Consider the following 15,727-nt stretch of genomic DNA (forward strand, 5'->3'; position numbering starts at 1 on the left):
GTCCTTGACTAGGTTTCTGCATTCCTCTAGAGGCTTCTCTCTAAAGTCCTGGCATTTCTTTAGAGGATGATGTTTCTTGTATAAAGGACACTGCTTGTCTGGGTCCTCTATCCTTTTGAGACCAGATGCGGTAGGAGTCATGTCTGTTTTGTAGGCTGACACAGAGGCTCTAAACTTGCCATCTCTTGGGATTGGCCTCTCATTCTTCAGGTAGTTGTATTAGCTGCACTGGCTGTTCCCAAGGAGAAGCTTGGGTCATTCTTGACCCTGCCCATGTCACGGATGGACTTTGAGAAGAATGAGAAAGGAGGGAAAAAACACTTTCATGCTCTTTTTTATATTTTGAGCCTAGTGAGATCCATTTGTCTTGTAAGTTGTGTGGAAATTTCTCCACAGTAGGGTTTGTTCCATAAGCTGTGTCTAGATAGCTGAGCCTTGTTAGGTATGGGTCAGCAGCTTTGGCTCAGGTTCCAGCAACAGGTCTCCCAGTTCTCATAATTTAAGATTATCCTTGTTTCAGATCTTAGGGAAGTTCTCTACCTTTTTGGAGTGCATTCTTAATCACCTCAGGTCTGCCATAACATTTCTCTAGCCTTTTCCATACTGCTTTCAGAGCAGCTGTGTGCTGCTTGAATGTGCTGCCCAGAGCCTCTTCGCATGGATTGAGGACTCGTTACCTAACCATTTGAGTATCAGGTCAAGTTCCTCACCTGCAGTGATATCTAGATCCCTAGTAACATTTTGGAATGTGGACCTCCATACTCGGTCATTTTCAGGTTGGTCATCAAAGTTGGGAAATTCTGTGTTGACAAGCTCTTGGTGGTTCAGATATTTGGCAAGATACTGGAGACTTCAGCTCAATGGAACTGATTCAGAGGTTTCCACCCAACCCTCCACAGATTATATGTTGAGCCATAGGGCCATATATGCCCATAATGAAGGCAAGCTCAATGCATGCTTTGCTACAAATGCAACCATATCTAGGGGGATCCAGATGTACACATGCATATGGAGGCAGCACAACTAGTTTCTGATCTAAGTAAGTATGCACAGGAAGTTGTGCTGCCTTGGACTTAGACTAAAATCATCTGTGAGAACCAGGTTCAACACACAGCAGCCAAAGTATCACCACTGAAGGCATCAGGCATGCATTCCCTGCACCATGCCTACATGTCTCATCAGCAGAACTCCACTCTGCTATTCAATCCTGACACTACTAATAATCTACAAACCACTGTGCCATACCACAGTATGGGACAAACACCTCATCATACTCAGTCTGAAGTCTCCAGTGGGCCTGAGTCACCAGGCCTGCCAGATTGCTGTTTTTTCCACTATTCTGGCCTCAATACACATTGGGCTATGTGGCTATCCAAGCAGCTAAACTCACATCCAATCTGCTACTATATAACTTAAAACTTCATATTTATTGAAACATAACGTAAACAGTAAACAACTAATAAATGTAGGATCAATACTTAGTAGTAGAAGGATGGGGAATGGTTAAGCTGGATGGATGAAATGGAAATGGATGGACGAGCTGGATGGATGATGTGAGAAAACAATGCAAGGCCAGGCCTGCAGGCTGCAACCCAGAACCTGAGGAAGGTTTCTTCCAAACTGAAGAAGAGCTGGTGCAAACCAGATCAAAATTCTTTCTAGGGACAACTAATCAATGCATGACAACAAGGCCTGATCTGTTGCTAACAGATTCATAAAGGGAAAACTACAGCAATTACAAAGCCTAGGGGGCAACATCACAAATAACATAATGGCCAGTCGGGGTAGAACGTTCAACCTGGGACCTTATGCATGCAAACTAAGTCGCTCTGCCACTTCTAATAAATAACTTGCCCACCATGTCTCCATGCTCTGATTCTGAAAGAGGAGGGGTGGGACATCTCCCAGGAAGTGGGACAACTTGTGACATCACAAGTCCTCACCAATCAGCTTAAAGCATTAGTGAGGAATGGAATGTTGCACATGAACACCTGGAACTTAAGCACAGACTGTGAGAGATCTTAGAAAACGCTGTGGATTGCATCCCTCCCGGTGCAAACATCAGTGTATCATGGAGAAACCTAACGATCTGGGGTGCCCTTTAGATGCAGTTGCCGTCACGTGGGAACCAGTTTTGTAGGAAGCGTTCCCATCTTGCTGAAGGCTTTGTCTGAATTATGCAACATTAGGAAGGCCAATCACTTGGTTGTTTCTTATGGCATTGGCAGTTATTTCTGTGGGGCAGACACATGCCATCTGCCCCGCTCAAGTGATTGTCTCATTCAGAAGTAGCCGCACAGCCACATGGGGTTGCTGCATGGAAAAGCAGCTTGGCCTCACACACAGCTCTGGCCATATCTGAAGGTGCCATGAGGACTAGGGACAAAAGGGAGGGGTAGAAATATTTTGAATAAATCAACAGGCACCTAAATGCACCCTCAAATGCATGATACCACTGCATGATCTCTTTAAGCTTTGATTAGGGCTTTTTGTGATTAATATCTCCCATCTCCAGCTATGTTTGGCAATGCTGATAACATGTGCTGTGGGATATGTGCACTGCAGGATGCATATTACATAATCGCTATTTGTTGCTTTTTCAGTTATGAGTTTAGCAAAAAACCAGTTCTCCATATGATCTCTGAGGATCCAGAATGATTAAACTTTTCCTTCTCCTCTCAACGGTGTTTTTGGTTGTGTTAAAAAAAAAAAAAAAACCTCTCTGAGCTCCCTCGCTAAACATTTTTTCCCTCTAGAAATTCAGGCCCTTGGCATTCCCTCACCCCCCACCCCAAACTTCAAACTGATCCCTGCTTTTTCTCTCTAGCCTTGTTATTTTGGAACTTAGTGTATTTTCATTTCATATACAAAGTACGATAATACAAAGCAGTATAATATTCTGGCCTGTCTTCTGATTACTTTGGACAATTTGCAGGCAGAGTGGGTTGGCTCCCTCTTTGCTGTTAAGTGGCAAAACAACTTCATGCTCATTGTGAGATCTTGTGAAGGCTACACCGCTGATTACTTTATCCATGAGCTATCATTTCCAATAAGGGCAATGTCTCTGTTATGGTAGACAACAAGCAAACATTGCTAGAGTGAGATCAGCCCAAGTAACTGCTCTATGCACTCTGGAAGAGTCTTCTTCAGGTCTGTGTTGTTGTTGTAGCATGTATAATGGTTGATTGGCTCATGTGAGGAAACTTCAGCATGGCAGGGCCGATAGGGGAAAAAAGGGGTTGCTAGAACTTATTGGTTGGGAAGAATGCATGTATGGGGGAGGGACAGGAACGGTGTGCGTGTGTATGGTCAGGGATAGTGGATTGGGGGCAAGCTGTAAAGTAGACAGGCAGATATGCAGAGGTGGATAGTCTGAGAACTCCATCCAGTGCTGTAGTGGAGCTCAGACTCACAGGCAAACCAACCACATGGTGCATATATCGTGCGATCCAGATTTGTTGTGGGTCCTTTGCTGGTCCTTTGCATGACATTGTCAACCTCCAGGACGTCTCCTGCACCTTCTGAGCTTTAGCACACCTTCAGAAAGAGTGGAGATAAAGCAATAACGGATGTTATTGCAAAAAAACAGCAGTATGAAATGAAGGGATGTACAAAACCCCTACCTTCCGTTCCGGGGGGGCGGGGATCCACAGGGTGGGAGGCGATCCGTTCCTCCCCCCCCCCCAAATCCTCTGGAGCAGCTCCACCTCCCGAGGATTTTGTGGAGCTGCACTCCAGCTCCGTATCACTGGGAGGAATACAGCCGCAAATGGCGTAGTGGACGCCACTTGCGGCTGTAAAGCCCTGTTTTTTTACCTAAATAGAGCTGTAAATGGCAGCAATTAGGTTAAACTGAGGGCTTTACAGCAGCAAGTGGCGTCCACTACACCATTTGCAACTGTATTCCTCCCAGCGATACTGAGCCAGCGTGCTGTTCTTCAGGAAATCCTCGGGAGGCGGAGATGAGTGAGTCATTCTGTTGCGGATTCCAGAGGCCAGATTCCAAAGAATCCAGCCTCATTTGGGTCTCAGTGGAATTCTCCGCCATCCCTAATGAAATGGCAGTGTTGTGCTAAAATACAGCCACTAGGTGGTGCTGTATAATTGGAACATATAGAACATTGCCGAGAAAGGACTTTTTCCATTCAAAACACATGCCCACTGTGTAAAAGAGTCATCCCTCAAAGAATCCGGAAGCAGAAAGCCCCAGTAAGGTTGCGGGATTTTAGCCTGGTGCAGAAATGCCCAGGGTTGAAGCAGCAGGATTTTTTAATTAGCAGAGATGATGATGTAATCTATCTGCCACCCCATCAGACTTGCCTATTCTCTCTGAATTAAGCTGAAATCCTATAGGAGCTGGGATGGGGCAGAATAGATTTTCCCAGCAACAGTATATTGTTGTGAGCCATCCCTGTTGTAATGCAAAATATTTTGGGGTTGCCTGGTATTGAATAAGCAATTAAGATTCATTAACTTTGCAAAAGACCTGCTCCTGGTAGAGATGAAAACTACTAGAACTGGTTTGTTGATATGGATCAACACAGCTGCCTGCATTTTTGGACTCTCCTTGGAGGTGTGGCTATGAGGACTGTCTTGACGAGCACCTGTACTTCAAAATGTACCACCGTAACACTGGCTCAGTCTATACTTGAGCTATGACTTGCTTAGATGATGAACTATGCCAAGGTCAGCAGATATAGAGCTTTAGGCCAGGGGTGGGAAAACTTTTCTGGGGGGGCACATTCCCCCAGGGATAATTTCACAGGGGCTGCATGCCAACAGTTGGCAGAAGCCAGCATTGGGGAGAAGCAAGCCCAAAAGAGGGCAGGGACATCCCTTTTTTCTCTCTCTCTCTTTCTGCTCCCCCTTTTCTCTCCCACTTCCTTGCCCGGGAAAGGACAGATCCCTCTTGCCAGAGGTCTGAACCATGTCCCCCCTGCCATCCTCCTCCTCTCCCTCTGACCTCCCCCCACTCACGTAAAATTAGTTTCAAGGGCCACATTCTCATGTACGCAGATGGTGAGGCCATGGCCACCTGGTACATGGTGCATAGGAAGGTCATCTGAAGCCCCGTTGAGTTTCAGTACCAATGCAGGCCATTGTGAGACTGGCTGTACCAGCATAGTTCAGCATTCTTGAGCTTGGTGCAGGATTGTCTCTATTCATGTTGTTTAAGAACACAATTCTGTGTGGTTTACTTGGAAATAAGTTCCATTGTGTGCATTGTGCTGTGAACAGTGAAGTTAGTTGGACTGGCTTAGCAAAATGGAAGGCTCCTTAAGGTCAATGGGACAATGTTGGGGCATGTGGTTTTAGAATTCTAACCATGTAATTAAACTGCTAAAGTGACTTTGACTCAACATCTATTTGTCAGAACCACAATGTTAAAACAAACAAACCTTTTCTACACACAAGTGGTGGTTTCGTCTAGCAACGTCCCCACATTTTTGTCCATTTCATCTGTTTCTACTACACTAAACTGTGCTTGCGCTCTCTCTCTCTCTCTCTCACACACACACACACACACACACATGCACGCACATATTCACACGTGTGTGGAAGAGCAAGTGCTTTGAGCTAGGTCAAAGAGGGAGAATCTGATCAGGCTAGGGGGCCAGGAATGCAGAAGGAACTCAGCACTGGGGGGGGTGGGGGGAGAATGGGAAGTCAAATAGCTCCAGAAGCTGCATAAAATCAGGCTGAGAGCCTCATGCAGCCCACAGGCCAGGAGTTGCCCATTCCTGTCTAATTTCTATGAAGTACTTGTTGGGGATGAGGTGGTTATGGAAGAGAGGATTACTGTGCTGAAAAACAAATGGAGTAGAGACTTGAGGACTGGTATAGCAGGAAGAAAAAATGTAGGAGAATATATGTATTAAGGAATTAACTTTGTCCATTGCTACTAATATGTGATAAAGTCATTTTAAAATGTTATAGCAATGGTATATGATGCTAGCAAAGCTAAACAAAATGCAGATTAGGCTAAGCTTTTCCTGTTGGAGATATCCAAGCCTAAATACAGGTTATTGTCACATATGATAGGGACACAAAAAAGCAAAAGGCCATGGGGTGGGTGAGTAAATGGCTCAAATTATCTAAGCTATTTCTGGAATAACTGCCTTTTAATCCACTGATTTTTCTGGTTTGTTTATGAAAAAGGCTATATAGACAAAGCTTAACAAAAATAATTATATCCTTAATAGTTACAGCAAAAATAGAGCTTTGCTTGTAAATGGAAAATGGCAGAGGGTCCAGTAATAGAGGACTGGTTACCAAGGATTTAGTGGTTACCAAGGATTTGATGGTTACCAAGGATTTGGTTCATATTATATACAGTTAAAATGACTCCTCTCAATCTGTTAGGAAGGGAAAAGAGGAACAATTTAGATATATTTGTGAAAAGTCGGAATAATTTTTGTCACCTTGGAATGTTCCTTTGGAATCACAGGTTTTTAATTGAATTTTTTTTGTTTATATGACTATTATTATATCCAAATTATGGCCCTTTTGTTCACAGATTGTGTCACATTGTGTCAAGCGGTATTTAAAATACAATAAAAAACACAGAAGATTCAGTGTCACAACAACTACAAGAGAAGCTAACTTTGGATAGTCCATTTAGAATGCAAGCCTGTATATGTCTACTCAGAAGTAAGCTCCAATGAGTTCAGTGAAGCCTACTCCCCGGTATATGCATATAGGATTACAGCCTTCATTTACTGCTTAGAGGGAAAAGATGCCATTTTAATTATATCTCCCATGCCATAATTATAATGACTAGGATGTCCTTATATCAGAATTTATTTTGATCCTTCTTTTCCTTTTGGCTCCCATCATCTTTGTAACCTGAAGTAGTTTCAGCATGTTGATGGCCCTTTGACTTTATGTCTTTTTATAGGAAACCTGAGGAGGGCCTCAATACTGCATTTGACAACCCACTTTATGAGGCTCAGAGTGTAAAGGTAGGTAGAAACAGCCTGTCATTCACATTTTAAAGTGGATGATATAAGGCTGCAATTGTTTTCCTTGTATATTGCTCATCAAAAGAAGTGAGAGGATCCCTTGATGAATGTATTCAAATGAAGAATACAAGTTTTACAAAAGTACAACATCCTCACCGGCAGTTGAGGAAAGATTTCTATTACAATAGACTGTCAGCATGCTGGTAAACTCCACTTTGTAGTCAATTCAGGGCTAAGGATATCTCTGGAGACACAGTTGTTATTTTCGCTGAAGGCTGGTGAATCTGAGGGGTGCCGACATGAGTTTCCAGTCACATTGTTTTCTGGAAATAGTAATGGCAATCCACCAGGCACTGTTGCTGTCAAAACTCTGTTCATTTCAATGGAGCTTGCACAAGGTTCACTGAGCATCTCTCAGTGATAGAGCAGATGCTTTGCCTGCTTTTGGTTCCATGGCATCTCCAGTTTAAAAAGATCAAGGGCTGGGAAAAGGCCCTTTGCCTGAGACCCTGGAGAACTTCTGCCAGTCAGAGTAGACAAGGCTGGACCTAATGGACAAGTAGCTTGACCTGGTATGGCAGCTTCCTATGTATCCATGTGGAATGCATGGAGATGATGCAACTGCAGTGCCTCATGTTGGGAATTCCCTGTGGAGCCCATGAGCTGTAGTGTCCCCACAGACACCTTTCATTGCACCCACCAGCCTCCCTTCCCCTCCTGATTTGAAGTTTAATTCTTAAGATTTATTTATATTTAAACTGGGAGGTTACCATGCTGCAAAACAAAGTGGTGCCTTCCAACTCCATCTTTTCTTGAGATTATGGATGTATGGATTGTGTAAAATCCGTTCTGTCTGTGTTTCGCAGATTGTCAGGCACCTTTCATTCCACAGCTGGCCCATGGACAGAACTGGATATTTTTTTAGTTCCCGACTTTGTGCAAATGTGCATTTGTGCAAATTTGCACATGCGAAAGTGCGCAAATTCCCCCCAAATGCACAAAATCCCCCCAAATGTGCATTTTCATGCTTTAGCCTGCATATTTTTGGCCGTGTTTTAATTTTTTTGCATATTTTTTGATGATGAAATCTGTGCAAAATTGGGAAAGTTAGAAAAACAGTCTGCAAGTTGGCAGAATCCATCCGACAGGGGAAAAGCCGGTCCACTGCAGAATCCCCTGGTCTGATTCATCAAAATCCAAACTCATTTGGTTCTGTAGTGGATTTCTCCAACATCTCTACTTGAGATCAACAGATTGGTTTTGTTTTGTTTTTTAGAGCTTAGACCCCACCCCTGTCTTGTACTTTGGTTCTTGGGCAAGTTACTTTTCTTTTAGTTTCACCAGTTTACCTCCTGGGAAAAGAGAATTTTGTGACTGGCCATGTCCACCATGTCAGCCATTCTATGAATAAGCCCCCCCCCCGGCAGTCATTTTGTGAGAGCACACACAACACTTCCAAAATTTCAAATGTGTCCACCAACACAAAAAGGTTGGGGACCCTGATGATTGTAGCCAGAAAGGACTAGTGACTTCATTCAGCCAGTTATACTCCTTCAACTCCTCTGAATGTTCTGAGACGTGAAATGCTTTATGTGTAGCATTCTCTTTAATGTTGTACCTGCAGTGTCACAAAATGCACAACTGTAAAATTGCACTGAGAGCAAGCCAAATTCAGCAGAAAATGTACTCTATGCTCTGAGTTTCCTGAAGTCCATTTGCCAATGTTAAGTTAAAGACTTTATTGTTCTTATACAAATCCTACAAATGGAATTAGGAATCCATTTGGTACACATAGCTTTCATGCTTCATAAAAAGGAGGCAAACACTGAGTAACTTGCGGGCCAGAAATTCTACTGTATGTTAAACCTCAGTGATATCCTCCTGATTTCATTTACAATTACTTTGCAATTGTCCTATGACAGCTATTAAGACTATTGATTAAAAACAACTCATCAAAGGGGCTTTATCTGGAATTATTTTGAATCCAAGAAGCAAATTAAGCCTCTTGCATTTTGTCTGCCCAGCTCTGATCAGCACTGCAATGCAGGATTGCAGTGGCAAATAAATTTTCTTTTATCTTTTCATGAATATGCGATAGGATTTCTCCAGCTCTTAAGTCAAACTAAGCATGGTGTGTCACTTACTTTCAGTAAAGGGTTCCTCACATCTGATTTGAGGTCAGATTCATTCTGTTACAATTCTGTCATTCACTTGTGTTAGAAATACTCTTGCCCATTTCACTTGTGCACTCCTTTATTAGTTCAAAGAGATCCAAACAGGATTCATTTAGTAGCAGGTTGAAAAACAGGAACATGATGCTGTCAGAATCAGAAGTCATCCTTTCAGCCCAGATAAGGGAGCTTAAAGTGCTCTAATCAAATTCTATTTGTTTGCCATAAGACAAAGCACATGTACACATTTGAAAGTTACTGGGCCCAATCCAGGGAAATTAGATATGCTTACATTTCCTTAAAATCAGTGCAATTTAAGAACTGAATCCTTTTTGGAAATAAGTTCCAATGAGCAAGGTAGGAGTTCTGAATGAACATGCATAGGGTCAGGCTGCTTTCACCACTTATCTCAATAGTATTTAAATGAGCACAGCTTTTTCCAGATTGTGCCACTTGTTTAATGAACCTGGAAGAATATCTGCATGTGTGTGTAAATGTGTGTTTAATAACACTGTATGTCATGAATTAATCAGGGACTGAGTTCAAAACGTTAATATCATTTCTGATAAGCAACCAACAGCTGAAGTACTATTGCTTTAAGCATTTGTGCTGGAGGACCTTCCTGCCTGGCTCTACACGCAGCATGTTTTGTGATCAGGCATTGCCATAGCTGTTTGGATCCCCAGTTCTAAGCACCCTGCTCTAAGAACATGAGAAGAGCCGTGCTATATCAGACCAAATTTATTTTATTTTATTATTTATTAATAATATTTATATTATATAAATGTCCATAAATGTCACCAAGGTGGCATTCAACAATTCAAATAAAAACAGTAACACTGGTTCAAATACAGATCCTTGGGGACTCCACTTCCCACCTGCCATTGCAGCTACTTAGCATTAGGTCACTAAAATCTCCCTTCTATCTAGTTTCCTGATGAGCAGGAAGCCACTTAAGTCTGAGTTCTGAAAGTAATGCCATTGACTCTCCTAATTTTAGTGGGATGTGCATTCATGACGCTGAGCTGGTCCCTGCAATACCCTGTGATCTTTACTGGCACGCTGTCCGGATAAAGCCACCAGATTCCCTAGGAAGTTTACAAAATGAGTATTTTCTTCTTTTCTCTCTCTCTCTCTCTTTCTAACCTGTAAGCTTTCGGATTGATAGAGGTGGCAATATTACTGTTGTTTTGTTCACTGCTGAATAAGGTTGGCCTGAAGCTAATGTTTGTCTCTTTTGTAGTCTATAGAGTGTGCTGCCTCACAGGGAGTTCAGATCAGTGTTTCTCCGTGGCAGGCGCAGCAGGAGGTATGTGTGAATAGTTTTCTTTTAAAAATGCTTTCTGGAAGAATCCTATTCCCTGGAGCGGGTTATTAAAATGATCCCATTCTGCTGCTAGTAGGTGAAGCGACAGTTCGTTTATTCAACTTTTCTTGACATTTGCATACAAAAGTTTTACTTGCATTTGCTGCAGGGCTGCTAAGACAGTGGCCCAGTTCCATTAGTCGCTTTGTTAAGGAAGTGGCTCATATGAAGATCCTAGTGCTTCTGTGGCAAACAGCCCACTTGCACTAGAGCGACAGTAATCTTTGACCCTGCTGCTGTACCAGTGGAGTATCCCTTTTCCTGCTCCATGTAAGGAATTTACTTGGGGTGAAATGGGATCAGAAGTAGGGATGTCAGAGAATTTCTCCACGAATCTCAGGGAGGCTGAATGCCAGCGCATTCGGCCCCCCAAAAATGGTTGAGAAACGGTCTGCCACCCCCCACCACCCCCCACCCCAGGACAGGACTTACATTGCTCGAATGTCCCTGGCGGCAGTGCTCCAGCGGCGGCGCAGCGGCAGCGGCGGCCGGTCTTCCAACCGGTTGCCGCCGCCACCATTTCCAAGTAAAACAAACAAACGTGATAGGCTACGTAAAGATTTACGTAGCCTATCACGGCTAGATTTAAAAAAAACACTGTGACAGGCTACGTAAAAGTTTATGTAGCCTATCACAGCTGACTTTGGGGGGGAAAAAAAGCACATACGCAAATGGCGGCGCCCATGGGCGCCACTATTTGCGTTCCTTATTTTGGCACGTGTAGTCTACGTAAACACTTATGTAGACTACGGCGAAAATAAGGGCAACGCAAATAGCGGCCAGAATTTCGGTGGGGAGGGACGGGGTGCCTCCCCCCCAGCCAGAATTTCGGGGGGAGGGATGGAGCGCCTCCCCCCCACCGTGAAGCAAGCGTCGGGATCAGGTAAGGGACTTTCGTCCATCCCTAAAATAAGGTGACTTGGGACTAGCATGAATCCTAGGATCTATCTATTGGCCGTTGAAACAGGAACCATGGCACAAAGTTGTACCTACTCTCTGTAATAGGGCACGGGACTTAGATTTGTCTCATTGTCCAATCTTTGACTGCAGTTGTAATACTGATGGGCATTGTAGCAAGGATTCAGACTGTTAGTCACACTTAATTCCAACTAAAGCTTTTTACGGTGATTTTAATGGGACAATGAGATTGTAGGGGCTGTCTCCACAACAACAGAAGGACCAGAGAAGCAAGGCTTACCTGGAATTTTTCAAGGAATTGGCTTTGGTGCACTGTGGCCTGTGCAGGGCTCCACAAGTGAGTGCACTGCTCCAGTATAAGCCGCTTCACAGAACATACTTCCGGGTGGGGTGGGGGGATTAGAGTAAATGTCATCAGACTGGCAAGGGCTGCGCAATCAATAAGAAAGCCTCCCCACCCCCATCCAGGCTCTTCTTTTTCCTTCCCTGTAAAGCGATGGATGGAAGCTTAGCCTCATTGACTACAATGGGAGTTACTTCTGAGGAGACCCCTTCCTCAAGCTATGCCTGATTCCAATTGTTTTCTTTATTTCTTCCCCCTCTAAAACCACTATCTCAATTTGTCGCTATCACGCGATAGCGCTAATGCACGATAGTGCTAATGTGCAATAGTGACATACTGAGATATGGGGCATGACTGTTGCTGGACAAATGTATGATAGTGACCTAGCGAAATTGAAAACCCCTTTGTAGGTGTGCTTTTTTTAACTTCTTCCTTTCTGGACAGGAGATTTCTTTCACATGTCTATGCCTCTATCACACCTTTGCTCTATCACACAATTGTACAATTGCACGATAGCGCAACTGTGTGATAAGGCAAATCCGTGATAGAGGCATAGAGATGTGAAAGAAATCTCCCATTCAGAAAGGAACAAGTTAAAAAAAGCATATCTACAAAGGGGTTTGCAGTGTCACTACGTCACATATTTGTCCAGCAATTGTTATGGCCCTGAATAGTGGCATAGTGAGGTAGTGAGATAGGAGATATGGCTATTACTGGACAAATGCGAGATAGTGACATACTGAGAGGGATAGGGGGATGTGTAGGTACTGCTGACAAAAGTACTATTTTTATTTACCACTTTAATTTTTTAAAAGAAGTTAGAGGCTTGGTTCTCTGCCAGCCAGCCCTGAAATGGCAGAAACAGTGAGGAAACACAGGCGGGGAAAACACTGGAGAAACACCCCTTGACTAGGGTCAGTGAGGTGAAAGACACACCCCTGGGCAGGGCTATCATGCCGGAGTAAATGTGGAGGGTGGTGCACAACACAACAGAAGCACAAACAAGGCGACTTAAGGAAAATAATCAGACTAAAAGTAGTCTCAGAAGAACTGTTTTTTTGGTGCAAAACTCCAGAGTGGCTGCTTGATGGCCACAACGTCATGCATTCCTAACAATGGCCAAATGCAGCCAGCTCGGGGTAAGTCACCTGTGGATAAATCTCCTTAGTCTGGATCCAACTCTATGGCATTTATAAAGGACAATAAGATTGTGGGTGTTTGCTTATTTGTTTCTTATCATTTGGTGAAATCTGACATCAGTCCTATATAAAGTAGACCTATTGAAATGAATGGGACTTAAGTTGTTCATGACTAAATTAAGTTACATCCATTTCAATGGGTCTACTCTAAGTAGGACTTGTGTTGGATTTTACCCATAGAAAACATTTGGTAAATGCACAAATTCCAGCATCTTCCAAAAATCAAGAGATGATTGAAATCCTCTTCTTATTTCATAGCCTATGGTTTACCCACAGGTAGCCTGACAATCAGTGTCCATAGACTTCACGGCAAGATGTTCAGTTCAGCTGTGCAATCCACCATTATATCTCTCAATGTTGTACAGCAAGCAGCCTAGCCCTTTTCAGCCAGGCAGTTGCTTTAGAAGCTGTCTGGAATGACTAAAAGCATAGAATTCATTGCATGGAGGTTGACATTCATCTTCTTCTTTTCCATAAGTAAATCTACATAGTGTGGGTTTTTCTTCCATCTCCTGTAAGAAGTGTGTGTGTGTGTGTGTGTATATATGTGTGTGTGTGTGTGTGTGTGTGTGTATATATATATATATATATATATATACATACATACATACATACATATTCATATATATATGAATCCTACCAAGGATTTAGTCATTACGATGCAAAATTAAGTCCCATGAGCCATGTTAGCAAGGATGTTAATTTTGTAACTGTATAAATGCTTGAAATGTAACTGCACTGTGTGCAGATCACAGACCAGCTGTCCTTCCAGTTTATAAGCAAGCCAGCTCCATATTCCATTCACTGTTGGACTTGCCTCCCATTGCATGGGCAGAAGCGACCTTGGCTTTAAAATGAATGGGAAAGTGCGTGTATGTGAACCACTTATGTGCACATTGGTGCCTTGCAGAACTTAGTTTGGTGCAACAAAAAGTTAGATTGCCCATGAGTTAGAGGGGAAATGTTCCCTTCCAGAGTGATGGCAGTACCAAAACAAGGAGTTTTGCTAGCAATGGCGCTAGAGCTACACCTGCCCCTCACTGCACTGGTGCCCTCATTAGCCACATGCCTCCAAAGTAAGCATCTGATTAGTTCAGCTTGTTGTCACTCCCAGCATTCAGGAGATACGTTGTATTAGAATGGTGCATGCCTGACAGCACTCTTGACTGGCTGGTGCTACACTTTCTTTTGCAGCACACCCTGGTTTGCTTCCACCAGCCTGACAGTTTGCTGCTGCTGTCTGGGAGTCATTTGGGGCACCCTGGACCATGGGCCCCTGGACATGCTCCCCTTGGTCAGGCCTTAGCAACACCTCAGATCAAGCACAGCTCTTCTTGTGCTAATTACTTAGAGATATCTTTTGATATGGCAAGCAGCATATACATTGAAACAATAATAATAATAATAATAATAACAACAACAACAACAACTGCCGCTCAGCCGAAATTATCTCCAGTGTTGACGTGAAGATAAAATGGCCTCTCATGATCAAACCATTTGTGGGCATTACCTGAAAATCAAAGAAATGTTGTAAAATCAATTAAAGGTCCTGTAGCATCTTAAATACTAATAGATTTATTGTCATGTGGGCTTCCACAGGTAAAGCCTACTGCTGCAGATACATTAAGTGGGCACTGAAGTTGTTGGGCCAGCAGCTAGGCAGAGGGAGGCAGCCACCTCAGGTGCAGAGAACAGACAGAGCTGTGTGCCATGCCACCTGCCCTCCATGCCCCCTTAAGGTAGCCTCAGGTTCAGGGAAAGATGTAGTCCTATCACCAGTGTTGATGTAAGATTCAACTGCCAGTCTGGTTGGCTTTTGTACGCTGTGGCCTTTTACCTCAGGCAGCAAAATGCCTTGGACCACCCCTGATTCAGATATGACATATATGAAAATCTCTTCTGAAGTGTATCCCCCCAATTAGTTTTTGTCTTATTTATACATCTGAGTTATTGCTGTATCTTATTGCAACTTAGCACCTTCTTTTGACATAATTTCTCATTTCCATCCCCCCACCACCACCCCAGCTCTCTTGCAGTCATGATGTAATGGCAGCTTCCTTTGCCAACCCTCTATATGGCCTATCTGCAGAAGGAAAAGTGGAGATGCTGTGAGATTTCACTGGAGATCGGCATAAAACAGGACAGATACTTTTTGCAACTTCATCTGGTGTGATGTTTTTCTGTTTCTAAAATTGAATTGAATAATGGCATAGCATTAGTCACTTGAATGAAAATGGAATGAATTTCATATTAGAATAATGATGCTCTCCAAATAACACTTCATTCAAAATAGCATCCACCCACATGGGAAAGCAGTGTCTAATGTGATATTTATGTTGGCAAGGAACAGTCTTGGTGACTTTAGTTTTGAATCGACTACATGGTTGAACAATTCAAATTCCAGTGTATTAATAAAGGAAAGTTACATTTAATCAAAAGCAGGAATGGGGTTTTCTTGGCATTCTAATTTCACTGCTTTTATTGAAAAACAGTGACTCAGAAATGTCCATAATTCCAAATCCTAAAACTTAAAAGGTTATATTAGACACAATAGAACAGCCTTAGTGGCTTTCTTTTCCTGTAACAATGTACTATCTTGTTTACTTGAGAGAAGTTTAACTCATACACTTTATTTCATTTTGTCAGTTCCACATGCTGTTATCAAAGCAAACACAGTCACACTGGCCACGTGATCCCATCAGTGGAGGATGGTGGCTCCAATATCAGTGGGGCGATGAATCCTCTCTGGGTTTCAGTCAGAACCAGTC

At 43.1% G+C, this 15,727-nt stretch overlaps 1 protein-coding gene across 1 annotated transcript in view; it reads left to right on the forward strand.

The window, feature by feature from the left end:
• MALRD1 (MAM and LDL receptor class A domain containing 1) overlaps nucleotides 1-15,393 on the forward strand; it is a 439,175-nt gene extending 423,782 nt beyond the window's left edge. Inside the window, exons 40-42 of the mRNA XM_084860474.1 lie at nucleotides 6,899-6,962; nucleotides 10,377-10,442; nucleotides 14,985-15,393. Coding sequence (XP_084716600.1) covers nucleotides 6,899-6,962; nucleotides 10,377-10,442; nucleotides 14,985-15,071 — 217 coding nt within the window. The 3' untranslated portion in view covers nucleotides 15,072-15,393. The remainder of the gene's footprint in view (nucleotides 1-6,898; nucleotides 6,963-10,376; nucleotides 10,443-14,984) is intronic.
• Nucleotides 15,394-15,727: the final 334 nt, after the last annotated feature.

The sequence above is a fragment of the Heloderma suspectum genome, chromosome 5, assembly GCF_057233095.1.
Source record: "Heloderma suspectum isolate Gila_16-S chromosome 5, 16-S_ref, whole genome shotgun sequence".
In the NCBI taxonomy this organism is placed as follows: Eukaryota; Metazoa; Chordata; class Lepidosauria; order Squamata; family Helodermatidae; genus Heloderma; species Heloderma suspectum.